At 33.9% G+C, this 15,537-nt stretch overlaps 1 protein-coding gene and 2 pseudogenes across 3 annotated transcripts, besides 5 other annotated features; 1 reads left to right on the top strand and 2 right to left on the bottom strand.

Moving 5' to 3' along the window:
• The first annotated feature begins 651 nt into the window (after positions 1-651).
• On the top strand, positions 652-1,444 carry TVAGG3_0127250 (annotated as a pseudogene). The gene has a single exon. A coding segment is annotated over exon 1 (793 nt).
• A 1,694-nt stretch (positions 1,445-3,138) lies between these two features.
• Positions 3,139-3,940: a mobile genetic element.
• A 3,553-nt stretch (positions 3,941-7,493) lies between these two features.
• On the bottom strand, positions 7,494-7,793 carry TVAGG3_0127230 (protein of unknown function, DUF4106 family; the record flags this gene model as incomplete). The annotated part of the gene is made up of 1 exon (XM_051223796.1): positions 7,494-7,793. One exon carries the CDS (start codon positions 7,791-7,793, stop codon positions 7,494-7,496), a length of 300 nt encoding a protein of 99 aa, XP_051108782.1.
• An 889-nt stretch (positions 7,794-8,682) lies between these two features.
• TVAGG3_0127220 lies at positions 8,683-9,704 on the bottom strand (annotated as a pseudogene). Its single transcript has one exon. A coding segment is annotated over exon 1 (1,022 nt).
• Positions 9,705-12,939: 3,235 nt separating this feature from the next.
• Positions 12,940-12,975: a mobile genetic element.
• Positions 12,940-12,975: a terminal%2Cinverted (terminal inverted repeat of Banshee-A3 transposon ID:TVAGG3_0127210).
• A 1,167-nt stretch (positions 12,976-14,142) lies between these two features.
• Positions 14,143-14,179: a mobile genetic element.
• Positions 14,143-14,179: a terminal%2Cinverted (terminal inverted repeat of Banshee-A3 transposon ID:TVAGG3_0127200).
• Positions 14,180-15,537: the final 1,358 nt, after the last annotated feature.

Below are 15,537 nucleotides of genomic sequence, written 5' to 3'. Positions count from 1 at the left end.
GTAACCTTTGTCTGTATTCAAAATTCTCTGTTTTCTCGTATCCTTTTTTATAATTAATTCTAACGGCGTAATGCGCCGATAGAATTAAGACAGTATATATTAAGGATGTTACGAAGACTTTGCGGATATTTATTCTACAATAAATTAGATTCTTATTTTTATATTTTTAATGACTTATTTTTGATAGTTTTCGTTCAGAACTTTTAATCATATTTTAAATATACATATATCAGAATTCTTCGCTATTTTGTTGGCGCAAAGAAAAAAAAAAAGGTAGTGGGGCTTCCAGGCGCGTTGCGCCCTCTAGCCCCGAAGATATTTAGTATAAATGAAGTTTTTATTCGGAGGGCTTCCAGGCGCGTTGCGCCCTCTAGCCCATAAAAAATTTCTGAGGACGAGCCAGCCGTTGACTTTTTTGTAGAGCACTCAAAATAGTATAACTTTGTCCGGACAAGTAAGGGTCTATCGTCGCTACAGGAAAAGTTACAGGCGTTCCAAGGAAGTATACTTTGAGAAGCCTTTTCTCCCTTATAGAATGAGATAGGACGGTTATTTTACAAAACTGACAACACTTTGACCGAGTAGTTTTTTGAGCTGAACAAAAAGTGTCATATAAACATCTGTCAAAAACCGTTTTTTACTTCACTTAAAATGCCACGTAAGCTACGTAAGAATATACGTAAGAGGAAGGGAGCATTGAAACATCCAATAGTAAAACTGACACCACAACAACAGTTGCAACAACAAATGATGAATGACCCCACTATGTTGCAACAAATGTCAAGCAACCCTATGCTTTTAAACCGAGTTATTGGTGCACAGAGTGGAGGTTTAAGAGCGGCACTTTTAGCGAAAATGGCAGGCTATGGTGGAGCTGCAGACGGAACAGCTTATAACCCTCAAAGTCAAATGAATTTGAGTTCACTCAAAAATCAAATAACAGATGTCAAAAAGTCAAACATAGACATACAGAAACAAATAAGTGAAAACGAAAAGAAACTAGAATATGACAGACACACAAAGAAACTCAATGAGTTAAACGTAGAGAAAAAGAAGAAAGAAGAACAACTGAAAGAACTAAGTACAGAGGAATATGCGAAAAAAGTGTCAGAAAAAGCAGCAGAAGTAGCAAAAATGGAACAAGATGTTATAATTTGAAAAACCATACTACTCAATATAAAGTACTGAAAGATGAAGAAATAAAACAAAAAGCCCTGAAGACATATATGGATAGCGATGAGTATAAAAAAGAAGTTGAAGCAAATATAAAGGCAGAAAAACTTTTACAGTTGCAAAACCAAACCGTACAGTATGAAAACTTAGCACAAGAAAGTAAAAATAACGACGCAGCCATGCAAAAGGCAATGAAAAGCTCAGAATATATAAAAGCTAATAATGACTGGTTAGATGCCCAAGCCAACGCCAAAGCAGCCCAACTTATAGGGTCAATAAGGACAAAAATACAAGCGGATGAAGACAGTTCAAATGAAGCTTTAATGAATGCTGACTTTAAGAACGCCTTCGAAGCTCTTCATAGTAAGGTGAAACTAGTGAACGACTTCTCATCTGGAAAGAAACTGAAGTCTGAAGGTTTCGACAAAGAGTTAAGAGAAGTAGCACAAAATATGACGAAAATAACAGATGCAGCAACGAGACAGGCAGTTCAAAGTGCCTATGACGCCGTTAGAGCAACTGTTGTGGAAAGTCAAGAAAAAGAGTTACAACAGACCAAAACAGACCTAGTAAATGCTTTCTTAAAAACGAAAAGTCAGGTAGGACATTATGCTGCAGATGGAACATATGTGCCAGCTGGTGGAACTTATATACTAGCTAGTGGAACTTATATACCACCAAACCCTCCAAGAGAAGCACCTGCACCAGGACTACCTAAAACATTTACATCGTCACATGGACACAGACACAGGCATGCACCAAAACCAACACAACAACCAACACAACAACCAACAGTTCAAAACACTGCACCACAACCAACAGTTCAAAACACTGCACCACAACCAACAGTTCAAAATCCAGCACCACAACCACAAACAGAGCAAGGACATAAAAGAAGTAGAGAACAAGGAAACCAAGAATTCTTAAAAATGCTTAAGGAAAATTATGGTTACCCAGATACTCTTGACTTTAGTGACAGATATAAAGAAGCTATTAGAAAGTTCAAGGAAGGAAATACTGACCCGAACCTATTTAGCTTTATGGTTCAGCACCAAATGGGATATAATTTCAAACCTGGAAAATACAAGCTCGCTAAGGGATATGATTTAATAGCATATCATCCAAATGACATGGATGAATTTACTCCGAGATATTTGGTGTCAGAGATAAATGATAATTCAACTATCTTCATGAAACGCGTAAAAAATAGAGACGGAACGAAAGAAGAAAGGGTTATGAATGCGGATGGCTTAAATAGGGAACTTGTTAAAAACGGTCTCGGAATATATGAAATGCCAGCAGATGAGGTACAAGAAACTCCACAGGAAGAAGTTCAGATACAACCAGACATGGAAGAAATAGTTCAGCAACAACAGCTAGAAGAGCCAGAAGGAAACAAACAAGTCCCTCCTTTGGAAACTAACTTCACAGAACTAGATGAAGATTTGGAACAGCCGAAAAATCTTGACCCTCAACAAGAGTATGCGGAGAATATGGAATCTTTCCAAGAGTCTAAGAAAAATTCGGCTGACATAGTAGAAGAATATCGAAAAATGTTCGCCGACATACAAAAGACTCCAACATCAGATGAAAATATTCAGCATAGAATGGAAGAACTGAAAGAAAATGTACGCAAATACAACAATCCTTTTTACTTACGACCATATAACGTTCAATCTTTTGCTGAACTCGGTGAAAATAAAAGGTTAAATTTCAACAAAACATATAGAAATGAAACATTGTTTAAAGTTCATTCAGAACCTAACCAATATGGAAACAAACCTACTTTTGTTTCTGCAGACTATGGAACTACAATGAGATGGGGTCATAAAGCTAATCCGGATAGGTGGTTCATAAACTTACAACCTCAATTCCAAGAAGTTGTAGACGCAATGGAAGTGAATGGTGAACCAGATATAGCTGGTATTTTCAGCGCGGCTTTAATGCCATTGAAAGATATGAAACATGCAGATATTTTGGACCAGTATGAAAATGAACATGGCTGATGGAAATATAACACCTGACGTTCTAGAACATTTATCTCAAAGAACTACACAGAACCATAGAGATGGTATATTTGGTGAAGAGTTTAGAAAGAAAGTTAGGGAGATAGAAGGAAGAGAACCTATTGTACATGACCTTGCAAACGAAAGTTTACAAAATGTCATAAAAACTTACTTTGCAGACAATGAACTGAGAAGGGATGAATATTTAAGAAAACTCAAATGGACAGTACCAAAATGAAATGTTAGTATTGAAAAACATGTTCCTTGACAAATAAAACCAACTACAGAAATAAATGACGCAAGACTGAAACATTGGTAAAAGCTTTCCCATTCACAAAAGATATTATTGGTAACATGGAAAGAAAACCAGAATGGCTACAAAAAACATATATTTGGAAACGAGCATATTCCATATGGACAAGCTATATTTGAAGAGCTTGAACCGGAAACTCAGGAAAGAGTCATGCAAACAATAAGCGACGACTCAATACAAACTATGACAAAATCTTTCTAGGATATAGGTTACCTGAGATGGGCGACCAGAGCCCAAAGGCAAAAAGGAATGGGAAATTTACAACATACTAGGTGAACATGAGGCAAAGATGCAACAACTTGAAGCAGAGGGCAAGTTACCAAAAGCGACACCAAAGAAGAAGAGAAGAGTAGAACAAAGTGAAAGTAGTGAAGAAGTAACTTCATCTAGTGAAAGTAGTGCAATGAAGGAAAAAGAAGAGTTAAAAACTCAGTCAGGAAGAAAGTAAAGCTTGGTCCGAGTGGGTTCTATTATGACACATAATCCAACTATTCTATATTTTTACCCATATGAAATGTACGCCGCTCAGAATATAACGCCAACAGTTTTGGATGCCATGAACGGAAATGTTTCCGAATGGTTATAACGAATGCGACAATGCCAATAGAAGGTCAGAAATAGTTCCTGGAACTTACGAATATATACAACTGCTGTTTCTTATGGAAACGTAGGCGAGTTTGGACGAAGGTTCTTCAACAACAGTAGATATTGCTTGCGACAGGTTTCATATTATTTCTATTGACAAATCATTCTTATACGTGGAACAAGACATTGAAATAAAACCTTCTGCCAAGTTGTCTGACAAGAAAGGTTGCAATGGAATTTTCTATGTCGGATACCAATATGCTCCAGAAGTTTTCATGGGATATAAGATATATTCTAACTCTGACTTAGTTCAAACAGTACATGGGCAAACTATGAATGGTTCGCTTTGAAGAAACTCAGTACAACCACAAGCTAGAGAACAAACAGACCAGTATGCAAATATTGAGAAAATAAGAAAGACTTGACCCTAACGTTCCAGGAGTTTATGTTAACCTTTCTGGACAAACTGCAGCAGCAGTAACCAAAGTAAAAACTGAAACTTAGAGTTCCTTTGTCATCTTTCCTCATCTTCAGGTTTTTAAGATACTTGCCAAACTGGGCAGGAAAAATTTCTATCGAACTTACTCCAAGCAAAAATAACTTAGTCATTGCACCAACACAAGACCCATTCACTCTTACAGACGTAATGGGAACAAATAAAACGTCATTCGCCGAATTTTGCAAAAAGACAAAGTTGACTTAGACTTTGGTTTCCTCAAACCTCAACACTGAAGTAAACTATTATTTCAATGCTGCTGGAGATGCTTGGGACCCAGTTAAGTTCACATGCGAAAAATTTGAATGCAAGAGAATAGAAAGCAGACTTGCAGTCTATATGTTGGACCCAGATATTTCAAATGCTTTAGCTGCCAAATATATTGCAGTTCCACTTATGTTCCCTATACACCAAATATCTGTCAAAGACTTTGCAGGTGAAGTTGGAAACCAAAGTGCTGACCCAGGTGCAAGAAACAGATATTGCTTTAACAACTGCAAATGAAACATGCAGATACTATGTTTGTACTGTTCAGACGAAACTATAAATGACTATTCTTGTTTCTACAACCCCGGTATTAAATATCATATAAACATAGATGGCAAATATTATCCAAGAGAAGAATATTCTACAGTTGAGGATATGAGGTCATACAACTTGACATTAGATGCTATGAACTTTAACAAACAACTTCACAACAACCATTAACCCTGAAATGCAAAGTTCTATTATGCCATATGTGAAAGTATGGACTCATACAGGAGGTCAAAAAACTCAATATACAAATTGGTTTCCCCACTTCAACATCTCTTTCTTGACATGACAACAACACTTTGACTGTTTGTTTGAGTTGGTGAATTAACTTCACATCTGCCACCGCCATTAAACCTTTTGAAACACTCACGCTTCTATTTTTCGGAAATGACATTTACTTAGAATAAAAAGATGGACGTATTCGAGTATCTCTTCGAATTGAAGCAGAACAAAGTTTACACACACAAACAATACAAGTTCATTGACAGAATAGTTCTTTACACAAACAATGGAAAATGTTATAGAATAGCAGTCTTTGCTGAACCAAAATTTTTCATAAAGCAAAGAAAGTTGGTATAACCGAGATGGGTGAAAGTTTTGAAGCAGACAAAAATATAACAACAAAACTGACCGATATTTCTAAAGGAAAGTTTATATACAATATTATATCAAAACTGGCGTACTGTCAATATTTGACGGAGAAAGTCAGTTCAAGAACAACTTACTGACCTGCTGCCAAAATCTGCTCGATGGAAGCTGTCGTTATGCAATCTGAGGAGCCCCAGCAGGTTTCATCGAACGAATCTTCAAAAGAGCATCTTCCGTGAAAGTGCTATTGGTTTTGTAAACTTCTTTGCTTTCAATTCATCTGGACCGTCTCTGTCACCAGATATTGTATTTGAACTGTACCAACAGTTGAAATACCACCCATAAAGTCTCTGAGTCAGCAAATGGAATGCCAAGCCAAAAGTTTGAACGGTCTCCATTTGTATATTGAGTTTTTTGACCTCCTGTATGAGTCCATACTTTCAACATATGGCATAATAGAACTTTGCATTTCAGGGTTAATGGTTGTTGTGAATTGTTGTTAAAGTTCATAGCATCTAATGTCAAGTTGTATGACCTCATATCCTCAACTGTAGAATATTCTTCTCTGGATAATATTTGCCATCTAATGTTTATATGATATTTAATACCAGGGTTGTAGAAGCAAGAATAGTCATTTATAGTTCGTCTGAACAGTACAAACATAGTATCTGCATGTTTCATTGCAGTTGTTAAAGCAATATCTGTTCTTGCACCTGGTCAGCACTTTGGTTTCCAACTTCACCTGCAAAGTCTTTGACAGATTTTGGTGTATAGGGAACATAAGTGGAACTGCAATATATTTGGCAGCTAAAGCATTTGAAATATCTGGGTCCAACATATAGACTGCAAGTCTGCTTTCTATTCTCTTGCATTCAAATTTTTCGCATGTGAACTTAACTGGGTCCAAGCATCTCCAGCAGCATTGAAATAATAGTTTACTTCAGTGTTGAGGTTTGAGACACCAAAGTCTAAGTCAACTTTGTTTTTGCAAAAGTCGGCGAATGACATTTTATTTGTTCCCACTACTTCTTAAGAGTGAATGGGTCTTGCGTTGGTGCAATGACTAAGTTATTTTTGCTTGGAGTAAGTTCGATAGAAATTTTTCTGCCCAGTTTGGCAAGTATCTTAAAAACCTGAAGATGAGGAAAGATGACAAAGGAACTCTAAGTTTCAATTTTACTTTGGTTACTGCTGCTGCAGTTTGTCCAGAAAGGTTAACATAAACTCCTGGAACGTTAGGGTCAAGTCTTCTTATTTTTCTCAATAGTTGCATACTGGTCTGTTTGTTCTCTAGCTTGTGGTTGTACTGAGTTTCTCAAAGCGAACCATTCATAGTTTGCCCATGTTACTGTTTGAACTAAGTCAGAGTTAGAATATATCTTATATCCCATGAAAACTTCTGGAGCATATTGGTATCCGACATAGAAAATTCCATTGCAACCTTTCTTGTCAGACAACTTGGCAGAAGGTTTTATTTCAATGTCTTGTTCCACGTATAAGAAAGTTGTCAATAGAAATTATATGAAACCTGTCGCAAGCAATATCTACTGTTGTTGAAGAAACCTTCTCCAAACTCACCTACGTTTCATAAGAAACAGCAGTTGTATATTCGTAAGTTCCAGGAACTATTTCTGACCTTCTAATGGCACTGTCGCATTCGTTATACCATTCGGAAACATTTCCATTCATGGCATCCAAAACTGTTGGCGTTATATTCTGAGCGGCGTACATTTCATATGAGTAAAAATATAGAATAGTTGGATTTATATGTCATAATAGAACCCACGTGGACCAAGCTTTACTTTCTTCCTGACTGAGTTTTTAACTCTTCTTTTTCCTTCATTGCCCTCTGCTTCAAGTTGTTGCATCTTTGCCTCATGTTCACTAGTATGTTGTAAATTTCCCATGTCCTTTTTGCCTTTGGGCTCTGGTCGCCCATCTCAGGTACCCTATATCCTAGAAAGAGTTTGTCATAGTCTGTATTTGAGTCTTCGCGTATTGTTTGCATGACTCTTTCCTGAGTTTCCGGTTCAAGCTCTTCAAACAGTGCCTGTCCATATGGAATATGCTCGTTTCCAAATATATGTTTTGTAGCCATTCTGGTTTTCTTTCCATGTTACCAACAATATCTTTGTGAATGGGAAAGCTTTTACCCAATCTTTCAGTCTTGCGTCGTTTATTTCTGTAGTTGGTTTTATTTTGTCAAGGAACATGTTTTTCAATACTAACATTTCATTTGTACTGTCCATTTGAGTTTTCTTAAATATTCATCCCTTCTCAGTTCATTGTCTGCAAAGTAAGTTTTTATGACATTTTGTAAACTTTCGTTTGCAAGGTCATGTACAATAGGTTCTCTTCTTCGCTCTCCTAACTTTCTTTCTAAACTCTTCACCAAATATATCCATCTTTAGGTTCTGTGTAGTTCTTTGAGATAAATGTTTTAGAACGTCAGGTGTTATATTTCATCAGCCATGTTCATTTCATACTGGTCCAAAATATCTGCATGTTTCATATCTTTCAATGGCATTAAAGCCGGCGCTTAAAATACCAGCTATATCTGGTTCACCATTGACTTCCATTGCGTCTACAACTTCTTGGAATTGTGGTTGTAAGTTTATGAACCACCTATCCGGGTTAGCTTTATGACCCATCTCATTGTAGTTCCATCGTCTGCAGAAACAAAAGTAGGTTTGTTTCCATCTTGTTAGGTTCTGAATGAACTTTAAACAATGTTTCATTTCTATATGTTTTCTTGAAATTTAACCTTTTATTTTCACCGAGTTCATCCGAAGATTGAACGTTAAATGCTCGTAAGTAAAAAGGGTTTTGTATTTGTGTACATTTCTTTCAGTACTTCCATTCTATGCTGAATATTTTCATCTGGTGTTGGAGTCTTTTGTATGTCGGCAAACATTTTTCGATATTCTTCTACTATGTCAGCCGAATTTTTTTTAGACTCTTGGAAATATTCCATATTCTCCGCATACTCTTGTTGAGGGTCAAGATTTTTCGGCTGTTCCAAATCTTCATCTAGTTCTGTGAAGTTAGTTTCCAAAGGAGTGACTTGTTCGTTTCCTTCAGGCTCTTCTAGCTGTTGTTGCTGAATATTTCTTCCATGTCTGGTTGTATCTGAACTAGTTCTTCCTGTGGAGTTTCTTGTACCTCATCTGCTGGCATTTCATATATTCCGAGACCGTTTCAACAATTTCCCTATCTACGTCATCCGCATTCATAAGCTTTTGTTTTTCGTTCCGTCTCTATTTTTTACGCGTTTCATGACGAAAGTTGAATTGTCATTTAGCTCTGACATCAAATATCTCGGAGTAATTCATCCATGTCATTTGGATGATATGCTATTAAATCATATCCCTTAGCGAGCTTGTATTTTCCAGGTTTGAGATTATATCCGTTTTGGTGCTGAGCCATAAAGCTAAATAGGTCCGGGTCAGTATTTCCATCCTTGAACTTTCTAATAGCTTCTTTATATCTGTCACTAAAGTCAATACTATCTGGGAAACCACACTCTTCTTTAAGCATTTTTAAGAATTCTTGGTTTCCTTGTTCTCTACTTCTTTTATGTCCTTGCTCTGTTTGTGGTTGTTGTTGTGCAGGGTTTTGAACTGTTGGTTGCTGTGCTGGTTGTTGTGTTGGTTGCTGTGCTGGTTGTTGTGTTGGTTGTTGTGTTGGTTGTTGTGTTGGTTGTTGTGTTGGTTTTGGTTGTTGTTGTTGTGTTGGTTTTGGTGCATGCCTGTGTCTGTGTCCATGTGACGATGTAAATGTTTTAGGTAGTCCTGGTGCAGGTGCTTCTCTTGGAGGGTTTGGTGGTATATAAGTTCCACCAGCTGGCACATATGTTCCATCTGCAGCGTAATGTCCTACCTGACTTTTCGTTCTTAAGAAAGCATTTACTAGGTCTGTTTTGGTCTGTTGTAACTCTTTTCTTGACTTTCCACAACAGTTGCTCTAACGGCGTCATAGGCACTTTGAACTGCCTGTCTCGTTGCTGCATCTGTTATTTTCGTCATATTTGTGCTACTTCTCTTAACTCTTTGTCGAAACCTTCAGACTTCAGTTTCTTTCCAGATGAGAAGTCGTTCACTAGTATTCACCTTACTATGAAGAGCTTCGAAGGCATTCTTAAAGTCAGCATTTGTTAAAGCTTCATTTGAACTGTCTTCATCCGCTTGTATTTTTGTCCTTATTGACCCTATAAGCTGGGCTGCTTTAGCGTTGGCTTGGGCATCTACCAGTCATTGTTAGCTTTTATATATTCTGCGCTTTTCATTGCCTTTTTGCATGGCTGCGTCGTTATTTTTACTTTCTTGTGCTAAAGTTTTCATACTGTACGGTTTGGTTTTGCAACTGTAAAAGTTTTTCTGCTTTACATTTGCTTCAACTTCTTTTTTATACTCATCGCTATCATATATGTCTTCAGGGCTTTTTGTTTTATTTCTTCATCTTTCAGTACTTTATATTGAGTAGTATGGTTTTCAAATTTACAACATCTTGTTCATTTTTGCTACTTCTGCTGCTTTTTCTGACACTTTTTTCGCATATTCCTCTGTACTTAGTTCTTTCAGTTGTTCTTCTTTCTTCTTTTTCTCTACGTTTAACTCATTGAGTTTCTTGTGTGTCTGTCATATTCTAGTTTCTTTTCGTTTTCACTTATTTGCTTCTGTATGTCTATGTTTGACTTTTTGACATCTGATATTTGATTTTTGAGTGAACTCAAATTCATTTGACTTTGGGTTATAGGCTGTTCCGTCTGCAGCTCCACCATAGCCTGCCATTTTCGCTAAAAGTGCCTCTTAAAACTCCACTCTGTGCACCAACAACTCGGTTAAAAGCATAGGATTGCTGACATTTGTTGCAACATAGTGGGGTCATTCAGCATTGTTGTTGCAACTGTTTTGTGGTGTCAGTTTTACTATTGGATGTTTCAATGCTCTCTTCCTCTTACGTATATTCTTACGTAGCTTACGTGGCATTTTAAGTAAAGTTAAAAAGCGGCTTTTGACAGATGTTTTATTGTGACTTCTTCGTAAAGACTTGTTGAGACTTCTTCGTAAATGAGTGTAATGACCCAAAAATATATTTAGGGTAGAAGGTATATCTAACCTTTTCTAACCTCTTTTCTACCCTCTTGAATTTTCATGAACTTTCTTGTCTATGTTTGTTGAGATTTCTTCGTAAAGACTTTGTTGAGACTTCTTCGTAAAGACTTTGTTGAGACTTCTTCGTAAATGAGTGTAAATGACCCAAAAATATATTTTAGGGTAGAAGGTATATCTAACCTCTTTTCTAACCTCTTTTCTACCCTCTTGAATTTTCATGAATTTCTTCGTAAAGACTTTGTTAAGACTTCTTCGTAAAGACTTTGTTGAGACTTCTTCGTAAAGACTTTGTTAAGACTTCTTCGTAAAGACTTTGTTGAGACTTCTTCGTAAAGACTTTGTTAAGACTTCTTCGTAAAACTTTGTTGAGACTTCTTCGTAAATGACCCTAGTAGTATATTTTGGTGTAAATTTCATGAAAATTCAAGAGGTAGAAAAAGGTTAGAAAAGAGGTTAGATATACCTTCTACCCTAAATATATTTTTGGTGTAAATTTCATGAAAATTCAAAGGGTAGAAAAGAGGTTAGAAAAGAGGTTAGATATACCCTTCTACCCTAAAATATATTTTTGGTGTAAATTTCATGAAAATTCAAGAGGGTAGAAAAGAGGTTAGAAAAGAGGTTAGATATACCCTTCTACCCTAAAATATATTTTTGGTGTAAATTTCATGAAAATTCTGAGTAAAATGACAGATGTTTATATGACACTTTCTCCGGTTTATAGGACCTCTCTCATATTCTAAACATCTTCGGGGGCTAGAAGGCACGAAGTGCCTGGAAGCCATCCCCCAAGAAAAAAAAAACTTCATTATACTCATTCATCCTCAGGGCTAGAAGGCACGAAGTGCCTGGAAGCCCCACTGCCTTTTTTTTTTTTTTTTTTTTTTTTAAAGACTCTTGCAAATCATCAAAAATAATTGTATTTTAAAAAACGATCAAATTATCCTTTCATTATTTTAAACTTAAATTAGTTTTTATGATTGACTAAAGCAATCATATTTATTCATCATTAAATAAACAAAAAATAATATTTGAGAGTTATTTCAAAAAAAACACATTGAATTTATTAATTTGTCTCAGTTTCAGTATTATAAATTTTTATAATTTCAATATTTTGAAATACACTTTTTAATATTTCAATATTTATGATATTTCAATGTATTAAGTGGTCTCAAATTGAGCTTCTCAAATATAAGTTGGCCTATTCAAATAATAAAATTAAATAATATTTAAAATAATAAATAAAAGTGATTGAGGTCATAGCAAAACGGCTGTTTCAGTCATTAATTCTTAAAAATAAAAAGGGTAAAAACTAAATAAAATGGGTAAAATTCAATAGTGTCTGTGCTATCGTTCAATTTGAAGGTGTCTTTTGAAACCGCAAGACACATTGAATTTTTGAATAGTGTATTATGGTTTGACAGACACCAATGAAAAAAATAAAATGATATTTATTTTAAATATATAAGATCCTTATATAAAATATAAATATTTTATCGTTTTATTTTCTTGTTTTAGAAATGTTTTTTATTGAAAAATCAATAAAACTAACTCCAAAATAAAATTTTTGATTTAAAGACACTATGATGACACCAGGCAAATCTTCCAAGACACCTATCGTCGGGAATCTAACAACCCTAAAAAAATCTTTTTTCTAGGGTTGTTAAAAATATCAAAAATTAGCGTTTTGAAGACACCATGGTGTCTTATAATTTTCCCTTCCTTATTGGCGTGTAGAAATAAATGCGCCAATAGATTGAAGAAGAAGAATTGTTTTTCTCTTAATGAACTTTAATCCTTTTGATATAAGAATATTAAAAACATTAATATAATTTCGATTTCGGAAATTAAATTTCCAAATTTTTTGTCGATTTCGGAAATAACAGGATCCCGCATCCAACACGCAACAACAAAACACAAAACACACTTTTTGGTTCTTTCATCGTTTTAATCGTAATTTATGTAATACATGATTTGGATAAATTTTACAAAAATAGAACCTATATTATATTCTTTTCAAAGATTCTTGCAAATCATCAAAAATAATTGTATTTTAAAAAACGATCAAATTATCCTTTCATTATTTTAAACTTAAATTAGTTTTTATGATTGACTAAAGCAATCATATTATGTTGTAAATAGAAACATCAAAAGTGACACCTCAGAAAAGCTAAAATATTGAATTTTTGGAACTTTTGATAGAGCACGTTTTTAAATATTAAAAAAGATGTATATTTGTAAAGATTCTTTTTAATAAAAAAATAAAATTTTGAAGAAGAACACAAAATCTTCTGAAAAATAATATCACATAAACTCATATTATTTCTAATATATAACTATTTTATATAAAAATCAAATTCAATGATCTTAAAAGCGAAGGATAAACCTCAAAATTTACGAATATAATGAGTGGGAATATAATGCTTATCTATCATAAAACCATATGAAATATCAATTTTTGCTTTACGCCTAATTTTTGACGACAATTAGCAAAAAATGTTAAATGTTAACACTCAGTCCATTTGAATATGAAAAAATAAAATTGACTTTGATTAAATGTTTTTATTTATCATGCAATTCTTCTTGCGACCAAAGATTTGAATAAAATTTCAAAAAATAAGATAGCTTAAAAAATAATATACGGTAGTGTTTACTAATAGATGAATAGTATATAATTCTATTAAAATGGATTTGATCCAAAAAAATATAAAACCAAAAATAATTGTTATAATTTAAATGAAGAAGTAATTTAAAACGATTTTATTTATGATCAAATTTTATATATTTTTTTGGATCAAATCCATTTTAATAGAATTTATATACTATTCATCTATTAGTAAACACTACCGTATATTATTTTTTAAGCTATCTTATTTTTTGAACTTTTATTCAAATCTTTGTCGCAAGAAGAATTGCATGATAAATAAAAACATTTAATCAAAGTCAATTTTATTTTCATATTCAAATGGACTGAGTGTTAACATTTAACATTTTTTGCTAATTGTCGTCAAAATTAGGCGTAAAGCAAAAATTGATATTTCATATGGTTTTATGATAGATAAGCATTATATTCCCACTCATTATATTCGTAAATTTTGAGGTTTATCCTTCGCTTTTAAGATCATTGAATTTGATTTTTATATAAATAGTATATATTAGAAAATAATATGAGTTTATGTGATATTATTTTTCAGAAGATTTCATTCTATATGCCTATGAAAAGTACTCTCAAAACTAACTTTTTCCTAATTATAATTAAATCTAGAATATTGTATTATGCTTAGTATTATTTCATTTTTCTCATTCAATTTAGAATTTACAAATGTCAAAAAATTGAGAGCTGTCACTTTTGATGAATTTCTGTTTATTACAATTTATTCATCATTAAATAAACAAAAAAATAATATTTGAGAGTTATTTCAAAAAAAACACATTGAATTTATTAATTTGTCTCAATTTCAGTATTATAAATTTTTATAATTTCAATATTTTGAAATACACTTTTTAATATTTCAATATTTATGATATTTCAATGTATTAAGTGGTCTCAAATTGAGCTTCTCAAATATAAGTTGGCCTATTCAAATAATAAAATTAAATAATATTTAAAATAATAAATAAAAGTGATTGAGGTCATAGCAAAACGGCTGTTTCAGTCATTAATTCTTAAAATAAAAAGGGTAAAAACTAAATAAAATGGTAAAATTCAATAGTGTCTGTGCTATCGTTCAATTTGAAGGTGTCTTTTGAAACCGCAAGACACATTGAATTTTTGAATAGTGTATTATGGTTTGACAGACACCAATGAAAAAAATAAAATGATATTTATTTTAAATATATAAGATCCTTATATAAAATATAAATATTTTATCGTTTTATTTTCTTGTTTTAGAAATGTTTTTTATTGAAAAATCAATAAAACTAACTCCAAAATAAAATTTTTGATTTAAAGACACTATGATGACACCAGGCAAATCTTCCAAGACACCTATCGTCGGGAATCTAACAACCCTACTTTTTTCTTAATCAATTTATTAACAAAATTTCTCGAAAATTAACATGAGAAATCCTTAACCATATGTCATTTCATACTCATATAGGTACTCCCTGCTTACATTATAAAACTCAAGGAATTCTGATAGAGATTCGATTTTGAGCTATCGTTGACCCACCTCTCAAAAAGGTAAAATTCATTTTAAGGTTATTTTGGTTGGACACCCTCTCAAAAAAGCTATTAAAATTAGAGACTAAATAAATAGCGAATTGATTCATATGGATTTATGTAATTGTGAACATTAAAAGAGTTTATTTATTGATCTAATAAAAAAAGATAAAATATTAATGAGAAAATTGAAAGAATAGAGTGTCCCATTCACTCGTGTTGGTCGCAATGTATCATTCTGGGAGACATTGCCTCTGCATGTCTCCCACAATGGCACAATGTTCCTTGGAGAAAGACCTGGAAGGGGGTCCTTTCTCAAGGTCAGGGCCCCCTTCTAGTCTTTCTGGTCCTGGAAGGAGCGCTTCTGACTGGTCTGTGCGCTGCTTCCAGGAAGATCAGGAGATTGCTCGAAGTTCGCGGCAAGTGCATTCCGACACCACAGATGTACTTGCCGCAACATATAATTGCGAGTGTCTGCTGCTTTGGTCAAAAGAAGCAGCAGACACTCGCAATGCGAACCGAATTGTCCCAGAAAGACCTGGAAGGGGGTCCTTTCTCAAGGTCAG

The sequence above is a fragment of the Trichomonas vaginalis genome, chromosome IV, assembly GCF_026262505.1.
Source record: "Trichomonas vaginalis G3 chromosome IV, whole genome shotgun sequence".
In the NCBI taxonomy this organism is placed as follows: Eukaryota; Parabasalia; order Trichomonadida; family Trichomonadidae; genus Trichomonas; species Trichomonas vaginalis.
The sequence above is the reverse complement of the archived record's forward strand: the minus strand, read 5'-3'. Positions and strand labels throughout refer to the sequence as shown.